This window comes from Urocitellus parryii, chromosome 8 (genome assembly GCF_045843805.1).
Source record: "Urocitellus parryii isolate mUroPar1 chromosome 8, mUroPar1.hap1, whole genome shotgun sequence".
NCBI classification, from domain to species: Eukaryota; Metazoa; Chordata; class Mammalia; order Rodentia; family Sciuridae; genus Urocitellus; species Urocitellus parryii.
This window is the reverse complement of record NC_135538.1, coordinates 85,619,495-85,639,478: the sequence shown is the minus strand read 5'-3', so window position 1 is coordinate 85,639,478 and position 19,984 is coordinate 85,619,495. Positions and strand designations below refer to the sequence as shown.

General features: G+C 35.5%; 1 protein-coding gene across 3 annotated transcripts; it reads left to right on the top strand.

Annotated features, from left to right (window-relative positions):
* The first annotated feature begins 306 nt into the window (after positions 1-306).
* Positions 307-19,573, top strand: Ogfrl1 (opioid growth factor receptor like 1). 3 transcript variants are annotated; one of them, XM_026391332.2, is made up of 8 exons: positions 307-599; positions 4,642-4,728; positions 4,882-4,960; positions 7,409-7,487; positions 7,586-7,652; positions 7,766-7,911; positions 12,449-13,100; positions 13,633-19,573. In XM_026391332.2, exons 1-8 carry the CDS (start codon positions 360-362, stop codon positions 13,669-13,671), a joined length of 1,389 nt encoding a protein of 462 aa, XP_026247117.2. In that variant the 5' UTR covers positions 307-359; the 3' UTR covers positions 13,672-19,573. The 3 variants fall into 3 exon arrangements, with proteins under 3 accessions (XP_026247117.2, XP_026247116.2, XP_026247120.2); XM_026391331.2 differs by having other exon boundaries at positions 4,879-4,960; XM_026391335.2 differs by lacking the exon at positions 13,633-19,573 and having other exon boundaries at positions 12,449-13,620.
* The last annotated feature ends 411 nt before the right edge of the window (positions 19,574-19,984 follow it).

Here is a 19,984-nt window from a genome sequence, read left to right as displayed (position 1 = left end):
GAGCGGGGAGTGGAAGTGAGGCGCTTCACCCGGGATCAGGAAAGACGGCCGGGCCTGGGAGTGGCAGTGCGCTCCCCCGGGCTCTGGGCCGACACTGGCTCCCGCCGGTGGGGAGGAGAAGGAACCAGATGGGCGGGTTCGAGCGTGTGCGGCGGCGGTCCTGGGGCCGCCGGCTCCTCCCCGCGAGTGTGCCTGTCTGCTGCTCTCCGCGCTGAGGCAGTGCGGCGGCGGGCGCGCCGAGGCTGCCGCCCAGCGCCCTTGCCGCGGCCATGCCCGGGCCCTAGTGTGCCTGCCGCAGCCCGCGCCGCGCGCCCAGCAGCCCCGCGCCCAGCAGCCCGGCGCCCGCCGCCGCCTCTTCAATGGGCAACCTGCTCGGCGGGGTCAGCTTCCGCGAGCCCACCACCGTGGAGGACTGCGACTCCACCTGGCAGACGGACTCGGAGCCGGAGCCGGAGCCGGAGGAGCCAGGGCCGGGCGGCGGCGGCGAGGGCCCGGGGCAGGAACCCGAGGAGCCCGCGCAGCCTCCGGAGCGAGCTGGGGGGCGGCCCCGAGCCAGCCCTGCGCCGGACGAGGACGCCGAGGCGGCGGGCGCCGAGCAGGTACGCGGCCCCCGGTGGCCTCGGGCCGGGCTTGAGCGCCGGTGAGAGGAGCGAGCGCCGAGCACCCCCTCGTGCCGAGGGCAGGGGTGCTGGGCGGCTGCTGGTCTTCTGCGCCCCGACCCCTCCGCGCCCGCGGCTGTCTAGAGGCTCGGCTGACCCGAGAGGCCTGCAGCGGCGTGGGGCACTGGGGTCGCCCGCTGCTGGCCTGGGCCCTGACTCTGGGTACGACAGGGAAGTCCCTCAGGGCTTAAACCCAACTTGAATGGGTTTTCTTTGCCTCTGCAGCACAGCGAGGTAATGCGAAGGTGGGGTGGGAGGAACCAGGCTAAAAATAGAGGATTGTGAAAACTCGACTAGTGCGTGTTATTGGTTAAAAAAAAAAGTGTATTACGAATAAAATGGGACTGCAATTGCCAAGCAGCTGGCAGTGTCTCCTACCGTGGGGTCTACAGCCATTAAAAGTACTGCGGAAGCCTCTCATCCGAAGTTAAACTTCGTAGTTCTTATCCCAAGTAAGGCCTTTCACCAAGTTCAGGACATTCTTCAAAAGTGTTATTTCGCCTAGAAGACTTGTTGATCCAACAATGCTTAAACCATTCGACTAATACAGTTTGGACGAGAGGTTAGTAAAGAAGTAAATGGCATCTTTAACTTCTGGATTCAAAAAATAATCAGAAACTTGAAAAAGGAGGTACATATTCTTCACCCTATGAAGAAGTGTGCCTCGTGTTTGAGGTTTGTGGTTCCTCATTAGGCCTTCTATCAGTTATGGGGCAGCAGCGAGAGTGTGAAAACAGAGTCCAAACACCAATGTGACCTCCCGGTTTTAGGGGAACCACCACCTACTTATTACTGTGAGTTCTGCCTCATCCATCTTGATGATGATTCTGCATAGGTAGGGAGGAACCTACCTATGTTTTCTTAGTGGAGGATCTGACCAAACATGCTATTTAAATGAGCTGCAATTTCAGGGTGAAATTTTTCTTTTAGTTTTCATTTTAGAGAAAACTGAAGCTTACAGAGAATGAAACTGCCCAAGATCATATAGGAAGAGAAATACACAAACCCAAGTACATCTATTACCACAGTCAGAATCTTGGACTTGTTGGAATCCTGAGTATACCTCTCCTCTGCCTGTTGTGCTCTGGTTGGCTCCTCTGTCATTTACATTGCTAATTTAACCTTAGGGAAATATTAGATGCTGTTCTGGTGTTTTCTCCTTCTATTTGCTTCCCAATTAACTTCTATAGAACTTCTTCAGAAATTTGGGATATCAATCCAATTAACCAGGTCAATCTGTATGAAACAATGTAATTGAAGTTTCAAACAAGTAATTGCAACCACAATAAACAGTAGACCACATGCACCCTTTCATTCCCATTTAATGGTTAATTCTCATTGGTGTCACCATATAACTTCTAAAAAAAAAAAAATACGTCTGAATTCAACCTTTTGACTGTCCACCCCATTTGTTCCCCACTAACAGTCAATCCATTTGCAAGTACTATTGGAGCTACCTGTAAAGTACATTACAGACTGACTACTTCTCACCACTTGCACTATTGTCATCCTAGTCCCAGTGAATATTGGACAAATAAATGATGGTACCATTAACTAAGATGAAAAAGTTCAAGGAGAAAGCAGCTCTGGAGGGTAAATCAAGGTTTTTCTTGAGTTTAATATAATTTTAGATATCCAAGTAGAACAGCTGAGTAGTTAATTTTATTTATGAGTAGAGCATTTAAGATCAGAGATAAAGTCCAAGAATATAAGAGGTCATCCAGGAGTGGGGAGGAATGAGAATTAAGTCCTGGTTACTCCTGTGTTCAGAGATATAAAGAGAAGGAACCCCAAAAGGAAATAGACAAAGGGGATAAGTGAGACAAGAAGTAAATTAAGAGTGTGGTATCCTGAAAACCAAGTACTAACAGTGTTTCAGGAAGGATGTAGGCCTTCACTGGCTCTGTGCTGTTGGGAGGGTACCAGAGATGAGCATTGAAAATTGGTTTGGCAAGATGGAGATTTGTCGGCAAAGTTCCCAAGAACTATTTTGAAGGGATGCGGAGGATAAAGCCTGATTGGGGTGGACAATGGTGAAAGAGAAAAGGAGGAAAGAGGAGTAAGAGTGATTATTTGATGATTTACTATAAAATTAGAAATAAGGATCTATAATCGATGGTGGCCTTGGAAGGTGTTGTGTGTTTATTCCAAGATTAAAGATATACAGTATGTTTGTTTGCTGAGAAGACTGATCCAGAGAAGAGGGAAATTTTGATGATCCAGGTAAGAGGATCTATATGTTAAGGAGCAAGATGTTGCTTGAGCAGGAGATGGGGTCAGGACAGAGTCCAAAAGAAATAGGGGCTGAAGGTGCAGTGACAGATATGTCAAGCTGATACACTTAGAGGTTGGAGGGTGTAGTCATTCTCATGATTATCCTGGGGAGCAGGTAAGGCATGAGTCATTATCTCCATTTCATAGATGATAAAACTAGATTCAACCAAGTGATTTACTTAAGTCCTCACAAATACTAAGTAGCAGAATTAAGACTCACCTTAGTCTGACTCCAAGTCTTGGGCTATTAATCTTATACTAATTTTTCCATATATCCTTCACTTGTAGTGCAACTGAAGTTGATTCAGACCTAATTAGTTGGGCTTGGAACCTGCCTTATTCTTGCACTGTCACTGGGCCCTGGGTCTTGTTCAATTTCCCCTAACCTCAGTTACCTTGTTTCTAAGATGGAAACACTAATAATTGTCAGCCAGGTGTGTTGCAAGAATCAAATTAAATAATATACATGTAAGTACTTTATAAATGAAAAAGTGTTTTCTATACAAGTGTAAGATGATGATTCATATGGTTGTAGTTCAGGCTAAATAGATTCAGAAACTTGCTAGGCAGAGCTATTTTGAAACGTGTGGCAAGGGCCAGACTTTAAACTTTCCCTTGTTTATGTAACATGACGGAGTAACTAATGTAAAATATCAGAGGATTTGGTATTAAAGCATCTCTGTACTTGTAGTAAGAGTGAGAATCACACCACTTCAAAGATGTGTGAAAATTGCTTAGAGGATGTCAGTCTGTCAACACAGAGGGGGGCAGGGACAATGAGAAAAGAGTTTGGAGCAAAGCTCATAATGAGTATTCAGTTCTAAACATTGTAGTCTTCATCATTTTTGTCGTTCTCATTGTCTTTCAGCGTGAACTGGACACAAAACATACTTTATAACAATATGTATAGTTAGAGAATGCAAATTCATGATATTGACCTGCATCTTTACATTAAAAATGGGGGGTAGGAACTTCATGGGAATAAGAATTTAGCTTAGGATGTAAATATTATGAGTGAGCTACCACATGTAAATTACTTCAATCTGATGTTCATTCCATTTGAGAACATTTTATTGTTTTGAGTGTATATATTTTAAATTTGCTGATTTATGTCACCTCACATTATCATTAAATGAACAGATGATTACCCATGCTTTTGTGTACTTGTTATGGTGCTATAAAGGATGGAGTTTAGAAAGCTATTTAGTTTGTTTTAAAATCATCCTTTCATAAATATTGCTTGACTTCTGTGCACAACTAAATGTTGCAAATTTAATGACAATTTTTCTTTGTAAAATTGATTTATCATTCTAACTTTTTTTAGTATTATCTAAAGTATTCTAAAATAAGCTTTGTCATAGGATCATTTGGGTAACAGCTGGTAAAATACATGTTTTGAATTCATTTGAGTTCTATTTCTGATGGATATCGATCCATAACATTTGTCCTCCAAAGGCATTTGGTGAATAGTCTTTAATTTAGTAATATGCCATAGGGCAAAAATTTTTGGTACAAGTAAGAAAAACAGAATAGTAGCAAATATTGCTACTATTACTAAAAGACAATTATAATCTTTTTATTGTTCTGGGCAAGTTGAAAATTTTCAGACTTTCTTTATGGGTATTCATTATTTCAAATTTGTTCTGGAAATTTTGTAGTGAAATTTTCTTGCATCAATATGTAAATAGAGTTTCACTTTTTATTTTAGGGTGGTGATTCCTCTGAAGCAACTGCCAAACCAAAGAGAAGTTTTTATGCTGCAAGGGATTTGTACAAATACCGACATCAGTACCCAGTAAGAGTGTAGGATGTTTTTCTTTTAAATGTAAAATATTTCCCTTCTGTTTTCCTAATTTTATGGTGCCAATGAGAAAAACATCAGAAGGGTCCTTGTTCCTTTTTTTGTATTTCCATGTACTAGAGATTGATTTATTTTTTCCTTTAGCAGAACTTCAAAGATATCCGATATCAAAATGACTTGAGCAATCTTCGTTTCTATAAGAATAAAATTCCATTTAAGCCAGATGGTGAGTAATCTGCTACTTTGGTAAAAAGCAAACTTTAAATAATAGCATACACCTGGGTATTCTTTGTTTATTCCATGGTTAGTACATTTTTATTGCATCTGTAAACTGACTTTACCATTCAGTCAAATGTGTCTCCAAAGTCCTAGGCTTTAGGATTGTGGACACACTTGGTAAATTCTGGAGGAGTAGCTATTTGTTAGTGATACCTTCCCACAATTTGTATATCATCACTATTATCTGAAAGGTACTAGGGGCAATGTTTTGTGAACAGAAAAGAAGAGATTTATAGAACCATAAAGTTTTAGACTACTAAGGATTTTAGAGGAGCTCAAATTCAGCTTTCTCATCTTAAAAATGAGGTCAGAGGGAGTTCAGTGATTGACTTGCTGGGTCACTCAGCTAATTGTCGTGTTAGGTCTAGGTTCTAGGGTCCACTGTTCTTTCCAGTATGCCATACCCTTAAATTATTTAGAATGTGAGTGAAAATGCTGTCTGTATTTGGAATTATCTTTCCTGTCAGTTTCAGAGCTATGGGTCAGGAAGATACAGCCATCCCAGTTTAGTGTTCCAGGATCCTGGGACAGGGAGTGAGGATGCGGTAGATCTCCATCTACTTCTGCCAAAAAAATTTGTCTCCTTCACAACTCTACAGTTGCCCTTGTAGAATCTTTTTCAAACCCTTAGGGAGAGGATGCAGCTGCTATGGTAATTTGACCACAAAATTGCATATTTCATTGAAGCACCACACTGTGGTTCATGATGGGCAGCCTCATTTTATCCAGGTCAAACCAGGGAAGCTGAAGCCAACTTCTCCCTTTAGAGTCCCTTTCTGTTTGAGATGACTATACAGTTCTGGTTCTTGCTCCTTGTTCTTCATGGAAACTGAGCCAAATCCACATCAAAGTGATTCAGGAAATGAGGATCATGGATTGTAAGACTTTCAAGGTGGCAAGATATTGCATTCTTTGGTAAACTAGAGGAAAGAGATCCTGCTTTTCCTCCTTGAACTGGAGGAAAGAGATCTAAAGGCTGGATTGGGTATTAAGAGCAGGGAGTCCCAATTTGTGTACTGAGAAATGTATAAATTGGGAGTCAAGTGGCCACATCTGCTGTTTTTGAACTTTCTGGTGTTCTAAAAGCCTGCTTGAATTTGAAGGAAAACCTCTGGATAAAAATGCACTTTCTGATTACTAATGATAGAAATATGCTGCTTTTATTTTAGTCAATGGAAAAATATTAACTAAATTATTAGTTTTGTTAGGACTTGGTGTAAGAAAACCTTTTGAAGAAACGCATATAGTTTGTTGATTTGTCTCTAATTTGAATGTCATAAAACTCAGCTAAAGAAGTGCCTTTAAGTGTTAGAAATATTGAACATAAATTTATGACAGTATTTAACTCTATTTTTACATTTCTAGTGGTGAATTTATTTTTGAGTTAATAATTTAAAGCTCTGGCAGCTTCAAGCAACACATAAAATTTTTTGTATTTTATCACAAAATTTATTTTGAAACCTTAGATAATGGGGGTCAAAAATGTTAGCTAAGGTCACATTAAACCTTATTCTAGTGTATTACACAAATGTGTCAATTCACATACTTTGCTCTCCTGTGTGTACACACAAATGCACACTTGCCAGTAAGCATAATTTGCTGTGGTATATTTTACTTATCAAGTAGGAACAGAGGTCATTGGAGGGGAAAACAATGACAAAGGCAAATGGTTTTAGCATTTTACCAAGTATGGAAATGGTGATGTCTGGAGGAAAGAAGGAAGTGAGCTATGTTTAGAGAAGTACTATGCTTCTATTTTCATAAGATTGACTTAATGGCTACATAGTCAATTGTAAGGACCTTGATAGACTTGAATATCAGGAGGATTTTACCATAGTAAGTTCTTGTAGGGGAACACTGGGACATGGTAAAAGAGCATACTCTCCAGAAATAGAAAGACCTATGTTCTACTCCCTAGATTAATTTTTTCCCTAGTGTGTGAGCAGCAAATTGCACAATTTCCTTAGTAAAACAGGAGAATACAGAGAATTTTTTCTTACAGGGCAGGTAGTAAATATTTGTAGATTAGCAAGTCTCTGTTGCCAGCTACTCAACTTTGCTATTATAGTATAAAAGCAACCATAGATAATACATAAATTAATCTTTGTAGCTGTGTTCTGATAAAACTTTATAAAATAGCTGGCAGGCCAGGGTTTGCCAACCTCTACTGTAGAGTACATTGCCCAATAGAATGTTCTGTGATTTGAGTACTATTAATTTTTTTGTGCTTATAACTGAGTATATGGATAGGATATTCTTCTTTAAAAACCATTATTCTTGTGTACTATTTTTAAATTTTAAAAAGTTTTAATATAAAATTCAGGTAATTCAAATCTTAAAATGCCTTCACAGTGTTTTAATCCTCTCTTTCATTTTCTGAATATTTACTGTTTAGGTGTTTACATTGAAGAAGTTTTAAATAAATGGAAAGGAGATTATGAAAAGCTGGAGCACAACCACACTTACATTCAATGGTCAGCTACATTTTATCTATCTTGAACCATTTCCTATTTAATTATGTATGCTTTACAGACAATGTTAATAGAAAAAAATTTATTTTTTTAAAAAATAGGCTTTTTCCCCTGAGAGAACAAGGCTTGAACTTTTATGCTAAAGAACTAACTACATATGAAATTGAGGTAATGCAGACTCATTTCATTTTATGTAAAGTGGCCAAATAATAGTGTCATTTTATTTTCCTGGTAGCTACTAAGTCATGTCAGCTGACCCTTTTTTCCATTTTTCTTATTAGGAATTCAAAAAAACAAAAGAAGCAATTAGAAGATTCCTCCTGGCTTATAAAATGATGCTTGAATTTTTTGGAATAAAACTGATTGATAAAAATGGAAATGTTGCTCGGGCTGTTAACTGGCAGGAAAGATTTCAGCATCTGAATGAGTAAGTAAAGCCCTTGTGATAAATAAATGGTATTTTCCTGTAGTCAGAGTTCTCTGTGGAACATAGGAATAGCTAGCAGTTGGGCCAATAATTTATGTTCAGAATTCACTCTGAAATGCATTTTATTCCTTGTTCAATATTCTAAAATAAAACAATAATGAAAAAGAACTAAATTTCAAGTAGAAACACAGCAGTTTAGCTTCATAGCTGTTTCTTGCTGAAGTTCCTACGTGTGGCCAAATGAGCTTCTTACCCTCTTCCTACCACAGTATTTGGAATTTATGGTTATTGTTTACATGCAACCTTTTGTTTTCCTTCTACTGGGCTTCTTGGGTCACAGTCAGTTTCTAACACCTTCAAGCTTGATGCTTCTTAGATTAAATTCATGATTTAAGCCTATGATGTATAACAATCATATTATAGGAACGAGATGTACCTGTGCCTTTTACTAAAACAGAGGAAATATTATAATTATCTTTACTATTTAGGTAAAATCAAAAACACATGTTTTAGCTACTAACCCCCAAAACCTACAAGAAAAATTTAACATAGCTTATTTGGATATGTTCTGCTATTTTTATTTTGCTTGGATATTTATAACTTTCACCAATACTTATAACCAAAAGCTTATTTTTAAAAATATTTTCTTCATACGCACACTGGCTTTTTTTTTCTTTTAATTATAGAGTGACTTATAAGAGCTGGACTATAAAACCAACAGTTTTAAAGCACTTTTTAGCACATTATAATTAGCTAACTGGGCAAGTAGTAAGAGGAAAAAAAGAGAACAAACTTAAGTAATTCTTTGGTCAGAACAATGTGAATTTTGGCATCAGTTATGTAAATTATTTGTCTTCTAGGACTTTCGTCTTGCTTTGGTAAAATGGGTATAAAAAAGTTGAGCCTTCTTTTTCCTTTTTAGTTATTATCAACACTATTAAAATGGCAACTTGTAAGAAAATACTGAGGATATGTGCATACCGATTATGATCCTGATTAGCCACCCCTTAACTCATAACTCAAGTTAAGTTTTGGTGTGTGTGTGTGTGTGTGTGTGTGTGTGTGTGTGTGTGTGTTTGTGTGATCTCTACCTGAGCAGTGCAGGTAAGTATCTCTGGACAAAGTTTCTAAGCACTTAGGTCACGCTGTCAAAGAAAGCTGTATGCTAGTAGTCTATTGTTAGGAAGGATGGTTGAAGTAAGACTTTAGAAAGGGTCGGATAGGGCCACATTTTTTTTGTACTCACATCTAGCATTTCAAAGTCTCTTTTTCTCAACTTGGTTTTGATCAGAATAGCAATTTTGTTTAGTAAATTTTTTGTTGAATGAATAAATCATGAACAAAATGTAGTTTTCAGACTCAAATCCTCCTTGGGTTTTATTGTCAGATCCTCTGATTTATAGCTATAAACAGGGCCCTTTCTGAAGGCTTTAGCTGAAAGATCTCCTGGCTTGAGTCAGGGAGGGGAGTCTGAATTAACAATCCTTCTCACTCTGCTCCATCTAGCTACCTTTCCTCTACTGTGCACTGTCTTTCTTTGCCTTTCCAGTTCTGGATTAACTGTCTTAGAATCTGCCAAAAAACATTTCCTCTCTAGTTTAGTTGCCAAAAATTTTTTCAACTAGATTTGAACAAATCATGTGGGATGATATGAAAATGTCTACTCCATCTTCTTCTTCTGTTGAGTCCTTTTCTCATTTATTCTTAAATGTCACAGTGTATATGTGTTTTAATCTGTATGGCATCTTAAGTTTTCTAGAATAGGCAAAGAATTCAGTATACTTATAGTAGCTAAGCAAAGGAAAATTATTGAATCAAAAGAAATACAATAACATGGAGTAAACAAGTGACCATTTTAAAAGAAGTGAAATATTTCCAGTCATGAGAGTATAGAGATATAGACCAACCACTAAGGTGTAATTATGATTTTATTTGTAATCAGCTGAGATTACTGAGCCATAGTGGGGACATATGTTAGGCCCAGAAATCCCTTCTAACTTTCCTATTTTCTGGTTCTTGCTTTTTGTGTGTTCTCTCTTCACCTATCTAGTTTCCTGACCATGCCCGACTGTTTATTGCCTTTACATCTGTTGAAGCCCAATTGCTTTTCTATGTGTTGTACATCCTCAAGACTGCTTGTAACACTAGTGGGTTTTAGCCACTCTCCTCTCATTCATTGTGACACGTCAAATCATACTGAAACAGCCAATTGTTCTCTTCTGTAATTTTATTTCCAATTCCTGATCATCATTTTCTTCAACCCAAGTTTTTGTCCTTTTATACTGTAAATATATTAACTGGAGAATATGTAGATAAAGATAAATGTACAGATATTTTAACTTGACCATTCATTGAAGATTAATTGTATGAAATTGAGCTGGCTGCAAATACATATTCATTTTGTCACATAGCATCTCTTGTAAACATTCTTCCACCTTTCCATACATTAATTTTTCACAGACATATGAAGCAGATGTTCCTCAAGAGTTTTGTCGCTAAGTTGTTCAAATACACAAACTCCATACAAATGTTAACAATTAAGTCAATTCTACTGTTGGTGACACATTGTCTTAACTTCACCCAGATTGTACTGACTCCTAACACTCTTATTTCCTAAATATGAAAAAATACAAATTCATAAAACTAAAACATATCTGTGCTATTTTTTGCCCTTTGGGCTTCAAAGAGTTGGATGTAAAGACACTACTTAGTATAACAATACTTAGTATAATACTTGGAAAACATCCAGAAGGATAGAGATGTTAAAAATTATTGTTACACTTGTCTTTTCCAGTATATGGTTAGCCTGAATCATTAAGATTTTGTTTTGTCCACATTCTTTCATTAAAATATAAGGCCATGGAAAAACCCCTTTCCATACCTAAAATAATTTGTCAATATCCTTCTTCACCATTCTCAAATAATTTCCTAGTTATTCCTAAGTAAAGACTCTGAGTACTTTTGGAAGCTAGGACAGAACTTTGTAAAAAGTGAAGTGACTGAGCTATAAAACAGGTTTCAGAAAGTAAGAAATTTAAGTGCTGGTTCTGGTTGAGTGGGAATGTTGGATAATACCTACCTGAGCTGTTGACGACAGACATGATTAATACGTGTAGCTGAAGACTTCTTTAGGCTTTGGTAAGGCAAGGATTGAGCTGAATGAGTTTGTGGAAGTAGAGTATGAATAGTGAAAAAAAAACCTCTGGGAAAGCATTAATCCAATAATGGCCTTAGTTTTGAGATAGAGAGGAAAGATATTAGTGTAATTTGGGGAAAGATTGCATCTTTGGAATCAAGGCCCACAGAAATGAGATTTAAATTTTTCTGATAGTGTAAGAGGAGGTGAGAGTGACCAGAATGGAAGAGAATTAGGTTATTAATTTGGAACAGATACAAATTTGGTGGTTCACAATAATAAATCTTTAGAGATAATGATAAGAATAATCATGTTAAACAGTATCTGATATTTGTTAAGTTTTTCATGCCTTATATATCTATAAATTCACTTGATTTTTACAAAAGTCCAGTAAGTTGTGGGATGTTTGTCCCACTTTGCAGATGAAGATACTAAGAGAGTCTTCATGATTTCACATAGCTGCTAAGTGACAGAGCCAGAGTATGACTGACTCTGAGGCCCATGCTCTCAACTGTTAAATGATGCTCTGTTAAATAAGTCATTTTTGCATCCTTTGTCAGAATTGTTCTAGCCAGGCAGAATGGTTTTTGCTGCTTTCCTTGTGAATTTGGCTTACAAGATGGATTTTGCTGGTTAGTGGACACTATTAATAACACCATTCAGCTGTTAGTTAACGTTTTTATGTTCAACCCTAGCTACCTTTGATGAGTACTATACATCATTGGTAGTGTTGCAGATACAGAAGTTACCCCTTATCCACAAGGTTTAGGTTCCAAGCACCCCGTGGATGCCTGAAACCATGGAAGGTGTAGAATCCTATGTATACTATGGTTTATTCTTATACATACATGCCTTTGATATAGTTTAGTTTGTAAATTAGGCATGGTAAGGGATTAATAACAACAACTAATAAATAAACGGAACAGTTTTAATGATATACTATAAAAATATTATGTGAACATGGTCTTTCTTTCTCAAAATATTTTATTGTACTGTACTCACCGTTCATATAATGATATGGTACTATGCTATGGCTGGTTGTGGTAGCTCCTATGAATGCTCTTTTAAACCACTTGTCCTCAGTCCTTGGTGAATTTAATAAATAAATAATTTAATACCAGGGGGCATAAATTCAAATCTAAATATTTTTCCAATACAAAGAACTAAAGGGGCAGAGTTTGTTTTATACATTTGAGTTTCACATAGATTGAGATTACATTGAGGTGTAAAGTTTTCATAAACTCTTATTCTTTTTATCAATATTTAAGAAAATCATTACAAGGCATATTTCCTTGTCTTGCACTTCCATAAAAAATATGTTTTCCCAATCGTTTGTATTCTCCTGCTTTCTTCCCCTTAGTTTTCACCATCCACCTCATTTTATTCAATCCTCTCTTCCAGGTCCCAGCACAACTATTTAAGAATCACCCGTATTCTCAAAAGCCTTGGTGAGCTTGGATATGAAAGTTTTAAATCTCCTCTTGTAAAATTTATTCTTCATGAAGCTCTTGTGGAAAACACTATTCCCAATATTAAGCAGAGTGCTCTGGAGTATTTTGTTTATACAATTAGAGATCGAAGAGAAAGGAGAAAGCTCCTGCGGTTTGCCCAGAAACATTACACACCTTCAGAGAATTTTATCTGGGGACCACCTAAAAAAGAACAATCAGAGGGAAGCAAAGCTCAGAAAATGCCGGCCCCTCCTGCCTCTAGTCATAACGGTCAAACACAGTCTATGCACAAAAAATCCAAGGACTCCAAAACTTCCTCTTCAGCTGTTCATTTAAATAGCAAAACAGCTGAAGAAAACAAAGTGGCACCAAAAGAGTCTGGGGAAGAGACAGACAGGCCCAGCCCAGAGCCCAGCAATGAAGCTGCCAAACCAGAAAACACAGAGGACAGTGATACTGGAAATTCAAATGTTCAACCTGAGAAAACAGTTACTGCTCCAACAGAAAGAAAGGAGAGTTCATCTCCTTCTGAAAAAGAAGAAGAGGGCGAAAATCATAACAAAGACTGTGAAAATCCTGGAAATACCAGTTGCCATGATGAGGTACTATTACAGTGAATTATCAGAAAATCAAAAGCCAGTTTAGGTTAAGGGAGGAAAAAGCTACTGTCTAATTTATTCTAAAGAACAGAGATGATGTCATGTTTCCACTGTTAGCCACCTGTTTGTGTTTTCTCTTGTAAGCATTTTGTTGTTATTTGTTTATTTTGGATGACAATGAATTGGATATTTAATGAGAGGATTTAAGACCAGATCTAATAAATGAATATATTCTGTAATGGTTTTAGGATGTGAGTTTTCAAATTCTGTATATAACAATTACTTTAAACTTATTTTCAAGGTGTCTAGAAATAATCATGTAGTATTTGATATGCACGTCAAATATGTTCTTTCAAGAGACTACAGATTCCATGAAAAAAAAAAAATCAAGACAACATTTTCATTGTATCTCCATACTTTTACCTGATTTTTAGATTAATTTTTGAAGTAGGAAGAAAAAGTTTAGTTTTTCCAGATATATTCAGAAAATATTTTGGATTCTTTGATCCTAATGCTTCAATGTGTTTATTTTTAGATTCTGATAAATGAAATGGAGGTCCTGGGGGAGCTCTGACCTCCCCAGCTAATCTGTCAGTCCTGCTGTCTTCTTTCTCCCTCTCTCCTCGCTCGCCGTTGAGCCGCCATCTTTGTCAGCTATCAAGTGTATTTATAGTATACATTAGGATAATCATCTTCTTGACATCTAAATGGAACAGAGGGCAACTTTTAATTGTATGATTTCAGAGTTTTCTTTAAAATAATAATAAAAATATTTTCTGTATTAAGTGCTTAAAAACAAATTTTGGTGCAAAAGTCCAAAAAAGAACTTTACTTAAATGGATGTTCCACATAAATTTGGTGGTTGATTCTGGATGCAGATGACTGAAGAATTAAAAAAGGAAATTATTCATTTTTAAAAGGCATGCCTCTTGCACTATCAATAGGCATATCTCTTAACTCATTAATATATCTCAGTGATATATGGATTATTAAATTACTATGTTGTTTATTCTACAGTGTATCTTTTAATATATACATATATAGTTTTGCATCTTTATCAAACTTTCAAATCGAGAACAGTTTGAAATTTCATATACTCAGTTCTAGTAAGAACTTAATTTATTACTAATAATTACTGAAAACAATTTTATTTCCAATAATATTATACTAATTACTATTAAAATCAAAATAATCAGAAACACTGCAATGAAAACTTCAAAACATATACACAATATGGAAAAAGCAATGAATATATAAACATTTTCATATTATATCACTTAGAAATAAATTGACTTTTTTTTTTTTTAAATCTCCCTTTCACTTTTAAGAAAAGTTCTATTTACTTTAATCCCCTGGAGGATTTTTTTATATGGCCTATTTCATATCCCATCATATTGTCTTCTGTTATATTTATTGATCCACACTTTAAGCAGTGGATTTCTAGAATAATCACACTGATAGTATGTCTTTAGAAATATGATTTTATTGCTTTGAAATTTATGCAAAAACACCCCACTTGCTTAATCTTGATTTTTTTCATGAAAGTCTTAGTAGCACTCATGTTTTATTTCATGTTTCAATATGTAGAATATAGAATACCTTATCATTTTTAGTTCCTATAACATGTCAAATTGAAGTATTAAGAATTTGAGGTAACAGTTTAAGTTTTTTTTTTCCATTTTTTTTTTTTTTTTTTTTTACGCGTAGGAAATACATGGATCCTCTGACACGGTGCTTGTCATAGCAGTGTCCCTGTAGATCTTAATAAACAGTTCCACAGAGTTTAGTGGATAAGAGTGAATTGTCAAATTAGGCTGAATTATAGGAATAATATTAATTTAATTCAAAATATCTTACTAGTTGTGTATAGACAGTGTATAGACACTTTCAGACTGCTTTTTAAATGCTTAGTATTAAACATGTGACCAGATTAGTATCTGGCATCTATTAATACTTTTAATATTTTAATTTAACTTCTAATATTTTTAACAGTTACAGATACTAATCGGTCACATATGTTTAATATTAAATATTAGTAACTGTTAATAGATAAGTAACTGTTAATATTTTAACAGTTACCATTACCAGATACTAAAATAAATGAATATAATCTGAACTACTTAGAAATTACAATATATTAAAGCCCTCAGAAGAAAAACATTTCATTTAACAGTTTAGTTTTTAAAATATTATTTTTTATGAGGGATTTTGTTACATTGTGCTACTTTATTTGAGAATACTTAGTTTCAAGGGGAGAACTTCCTGGCTTCCATCCAAAATAGTGGCCTTTTTCCATCATGTGTTTTTTAAATGTATATTCATATGTGACTATAGTTTGCTACATTTAATCTGTAAATAACTAATGAGAGAATTATTAAGTGGAGAATAAGTAGGGATGACATTCTTTTTGCAGATAAAAATTAAATGTCTAGAACTTTTTATATTAAGAATACTTTGTATATTTAATGGTTTTTTAAAATAAGATCTATAGATATGTGTTTATGTGTGTCTTAGATATGAAACTGCCCCCTGGGGTTTCACTTCTGTTTTGTATTTTTAAAAACTACCATGTGCTTGCAGAAATTTACAGAGAAGCTGTTATAGAAAATTCAGTGAAGCATGGCCAAATAACTAGAAACATTATTGTGTATTTGCAAATATAGTCTTTATTGTTGTACTACAGGCTGCAAGGATAGTTAATATTGGCTATTAATAAAATAGTAACTTGAATTTCATGGCAAATAGGTGTTATATTGCTTGTTTAGTCTAGTATATTTCTAATATTTTGTGCTTTCATATATCAAAGGAGATAAAATATGTGAAATTATTTTGAAATACTTTAAAGTGATATATAAGATATATTTCTGTACAGTAGAGAAGTTTCTAACATTAAGATTATTGCACCATTATACATTATCATGCTCAATCTCATAAAAAATTCAAAAGAATCATAAAAGAAATGAAGATATATCTGCTTTCTCTAAATCAAGTCAGTTGTCACTTTAAAAATTATATTGTATAGTTTTGTTTTAGATTTTGAGAGTACTTTTTTTCCCAGCTTCAAAGAGAAAATAAAATTTACAACTCAGGAGTTCTTAGGGAAGTTCTGGTATTTTTTGCTAAGTATTAAAAATATAAACATAAAAATGGCATAAAACCTGTTATAGTCATTATGTTTCATATTTTGTCATATAAAATTACCTATTCTGCTTCTAGCTTTTATACTTTAATTTGAGTGAAAGTATGATGAAAAAGGAAAAACAGTATAATATACCTCTGAGTTAGTCTTTAAAACATCATTTTGGTAAAATAAACCATATCAAATTGTCAAAATCTGGTTAGATTGATGAATAAGAGAATATTTGATTAATTGTTTTAATGCTAAATGTCCCAAGTCAATAGAGTTATGGCTGAGTTTATAATCCACTGAGTAACTAAGTCAAACATTTATTTTTTAAGAAACTGTATTAGAGGCTCTTCTAAAATCTCTGTTATGTAAACCAGGAACAGAAAGATGTTGCTTAATTTAATTTAATGACATCTACAAGTCTTTAATGTCCTTTGAGGTAAGTAGATCCCTTGTTTCAGGAATATTTTCAGGATTTCTATTTTGTTTTCCATTAGAAAATTCCACTTTCTCTTTGGGGCATGTGCGTTCAATATAAGGCAGGAATTAGACATGTTAGGGTCATTTGAATGCAGGTGCAGTTGTAGCGAAAGATGATCTTAGGAAACGTTGGACTTAGGAATTGTGTCTGTCCCCTGACTTCTTTCAGTATTGAGTTCTGTGTGGCTCATTACAGGAACAGATTTGTGTGGGCAATCTCTAGGGTGACAGTGAGTCCTGCCCTGCCTTCTGCCTTGTTCTAGTTATCCAACCCACCCAGCAGATTGTGTTCAGGGACAGACTGTAGAAATCTCTTACTACTGAAATTAATAATCATATAGTTATGAATGCCTGGAGGTGTCCAGATGTGCCTTAATGAATGTAAATGGTTTTCATTCGGATGTTTACACTTTTACTCCATTGTAAAATCTTGTCATAAGGAACTATTCAAACCATGTATATCACATCAGTTATTTTAATGAAATTTACTTTGGTGCTTTATCATTTTGGAGAAATTGTCATTTGGAATAAGAGCATAAGTTCATTAAAAAAGTGTACTCACCACAGTATGTGTGATATTTGACAAGAGTTTCGAGGAAGAAAGATTAACCTGTATTGTTTCATGTGTTCATGCTTTTTCTTTGCTACATGGTGTAATTTTCACTTTAACCATTCCTTAGTTACTACACAAGTAATATTTATCTGTGTTTTACTTCTTTCTTGTTCTTAGATTCAGATGGATGCAGAAAATGGTGTTATATAAGAGAAGTCATTAAAACTTTAATCTCAGTAGATGTTTGTAGGAATCTAAAATTAATTTGAAAAACTTATGCTATAATCTCATACATTTTTTAAAGCCCTGTTCTTTTTTTTTTCTTCCTAGATTAGAGAAAGTGTTCTGTGTCATCAACTTTTCCTATTTTGTTGTGAAGTTTTTTGTTTTAGTTATTTGTGGGAAATAACTTCTTAATATGTTGTTTTCCTGGATCAAAGTCTTCATGTTGGAGACTCTTATTAATTTTTTTGTATTATGGCCCAAACCTTGGCTAGAGGTGGAGGTCAGAGAGGGAGAGGTGACTAAGACCCCAGTGGATACTTTGGGGAATGGAGCCTGCACTAGGTTTTACCCTCTTCATTGACCTGCTGGGTCCTCAGGGCATCTTCTGGATCATGAGCATGTTGAGCCCTATGATTTCTGACCTCTGGGGAGGATAGGCTGCTTTGCACTCCACACACAATTTTAATGGGTATCAGTTTTGACAAAATATCTGCTGTAATTTATTTGCCACCACTTTGTAGTTGTTTACAAAATTGTGAGTAATTAGGATCTGCTATATGAATTGTGACTCTTTATAATTATCTTAGGAAGCATTAAAATTCCAACCCTCCATGCACGCCCCCCCCCATCCTTTAATAAAAATTTGGTTTGCTCTTTCAGAGTAACATACAAAAACTTTTAATAAAATGATTAAAAGAAAAGGTATTAATGCTCACATGTTATGCTAAAAGTTTTTTTTTGTAAATCAGAACACCTTAAGAAAAATATTTAAATTATGATGTTTATCATATTTTCATTTTTTAAATTTTAAAGGAGTTTGTGTAGCAGTTTCTATTCATTAAGGAGATAGTTACATATAAGTTTAGGTCCAAGAAATGTTCAACTTTTGCACTCATTGGTCAATTGTTTTGTTTTCTCCTGTGCTAACAGATTTAGTTTCATGTGTAAAAAAAAAAAAAAAGAAAACTAATGAAACAAAAAATTAGAAACAGTAATAAGAAACCACAGAAATAAAGACCACAAATTATAAATTTGTACAAGTGTCAGTATTATTGGAATTAAGTGAGGAATGGTCTAAAGAAGCTCAGTGATGGGATTCGCTCTGAGAATCATCTCTGAACTATTTGTGCCAAGGAGATCAGTGACTGATGTGGAAATAGATCCTGTCAGTATACTCACTTAAACCACAAATTTTGCCTACTCCATGTTGGAATCTTCCCTTAGACTGATGGAAGTAATCAATGATCAGATACCAAGTTTAATTCCTTTGTCTATGTGTACCAACAGTCAGTGGTTTTACCAACTAGAAGTTCAATTGAGGGACAGGCTGCAGAGCAGGAGAAGGACTTGTGACAGGTGGGTTGGTAAAGTACTGTTTCCCACATGGTCAAGAGCTGCCAGCACAGTGATCGTGGGGCATTACCATTCAGAGAAGCAAGTGAGAGCAAAACCTTAGGTCCTCTGACAACTTCCCACCCACCCCCCCCTTTTTCTTAAAAAGGCCTTTTACCTGTTTCCCAAGTAGGATATTGTCTTATCTTTTGTATTATCTAAGACCATCAGTCTGGCTAAGTGTAGTCACTATTTAAAGTTGGAAACTATCGTGTCCTTTGTATTTTGAATATTTAGGAAAACGGATATGATTCTTACAAAGAAGTGTTTTACTTGTCACATCAGCTCTGATTATCCAGTGGCCACTGGGCCTTCTCTGTGCTCTGTATTCAACTGCAGTGTGAACTACAGAATGCTATGCATGTTTGTTAGTACCAATACCATGTGTATGTGGTAGAAGTTGTAACCAGTTTCTGGAACTGTATGGTACTATAAAATACTTATTTTATAATTCTGTAACTGTATGGCAGTGTTATGCCAAAAATGTATAAAGAACAATAGTTTCTGTTGCTTACTGCTGTATTTTAAAATATTGTTTCTAAAATAATATATTTAGAATTCCTTTAGAGTAATTATTTTTAATAACTATTGCCAAATATACATCCTGTAAAGCTAATAAAAGCCAATTCATCTTAGGTAACATTTTAGCATTGTTCTAGAGTCCATTATGTTGATTTTGCATGATTAAAATATTTTTAGAGCTGGAAAAAAATGACTTGCTCTTTTCCTGTGATTAAACATATTTTTATGATTAACATAGAAGGTTGACATTATTTCCTTTATCCTCTGAAATAAATATTTTATTGCAAAGGGTGAAACCTTATTTACATATGAAGTTATTTGTATTGTGAGATTTTTATAAGACAGAAAAATGTATAAATACTCAGGTGTTAATTGTTCTCTTTTTTACCTTTTCCATGCAGATTTTTTAAGGTATATTTTATATAGATTAATGACAGTGAGCAACTAATGGAGATGGCTTTTTTTTTTTCTTCATTAAGCAGGCTAATGTTTTAGGAAGTCAAGTTTTTGATTAAGAAAAATGCAGTAATGAGCTCAAAGAGGAGAGGTTGCTCTGGGAATCTCAAGACAATGGGGACAGAAATGAGG

Bases quoted from the DNA above. Each gene is read 5' to 3' on its own strand.
- Ogfrl1 (XM_026391331.2), top strand. From the start codon at position 360: ATGGGCAACCTGCTCGGCGGGGTCAGCTTCCGCGAGCCCACCACCGTG. The intron at 4,729-4,878 runs GTAAGAGTGTAG...TTTTTCCTTTAG, and splicing joins AATACCGACATCAGTACCCA to CAGAACTTCAAAGATATCCG. The intron at 13,101-13,632 runs GTACTATTACAG...GTTTATTTTTAG, and splicing joins ATACCAGTTGCCATGATGAG to ATTCTGATAAATGAAATGGA.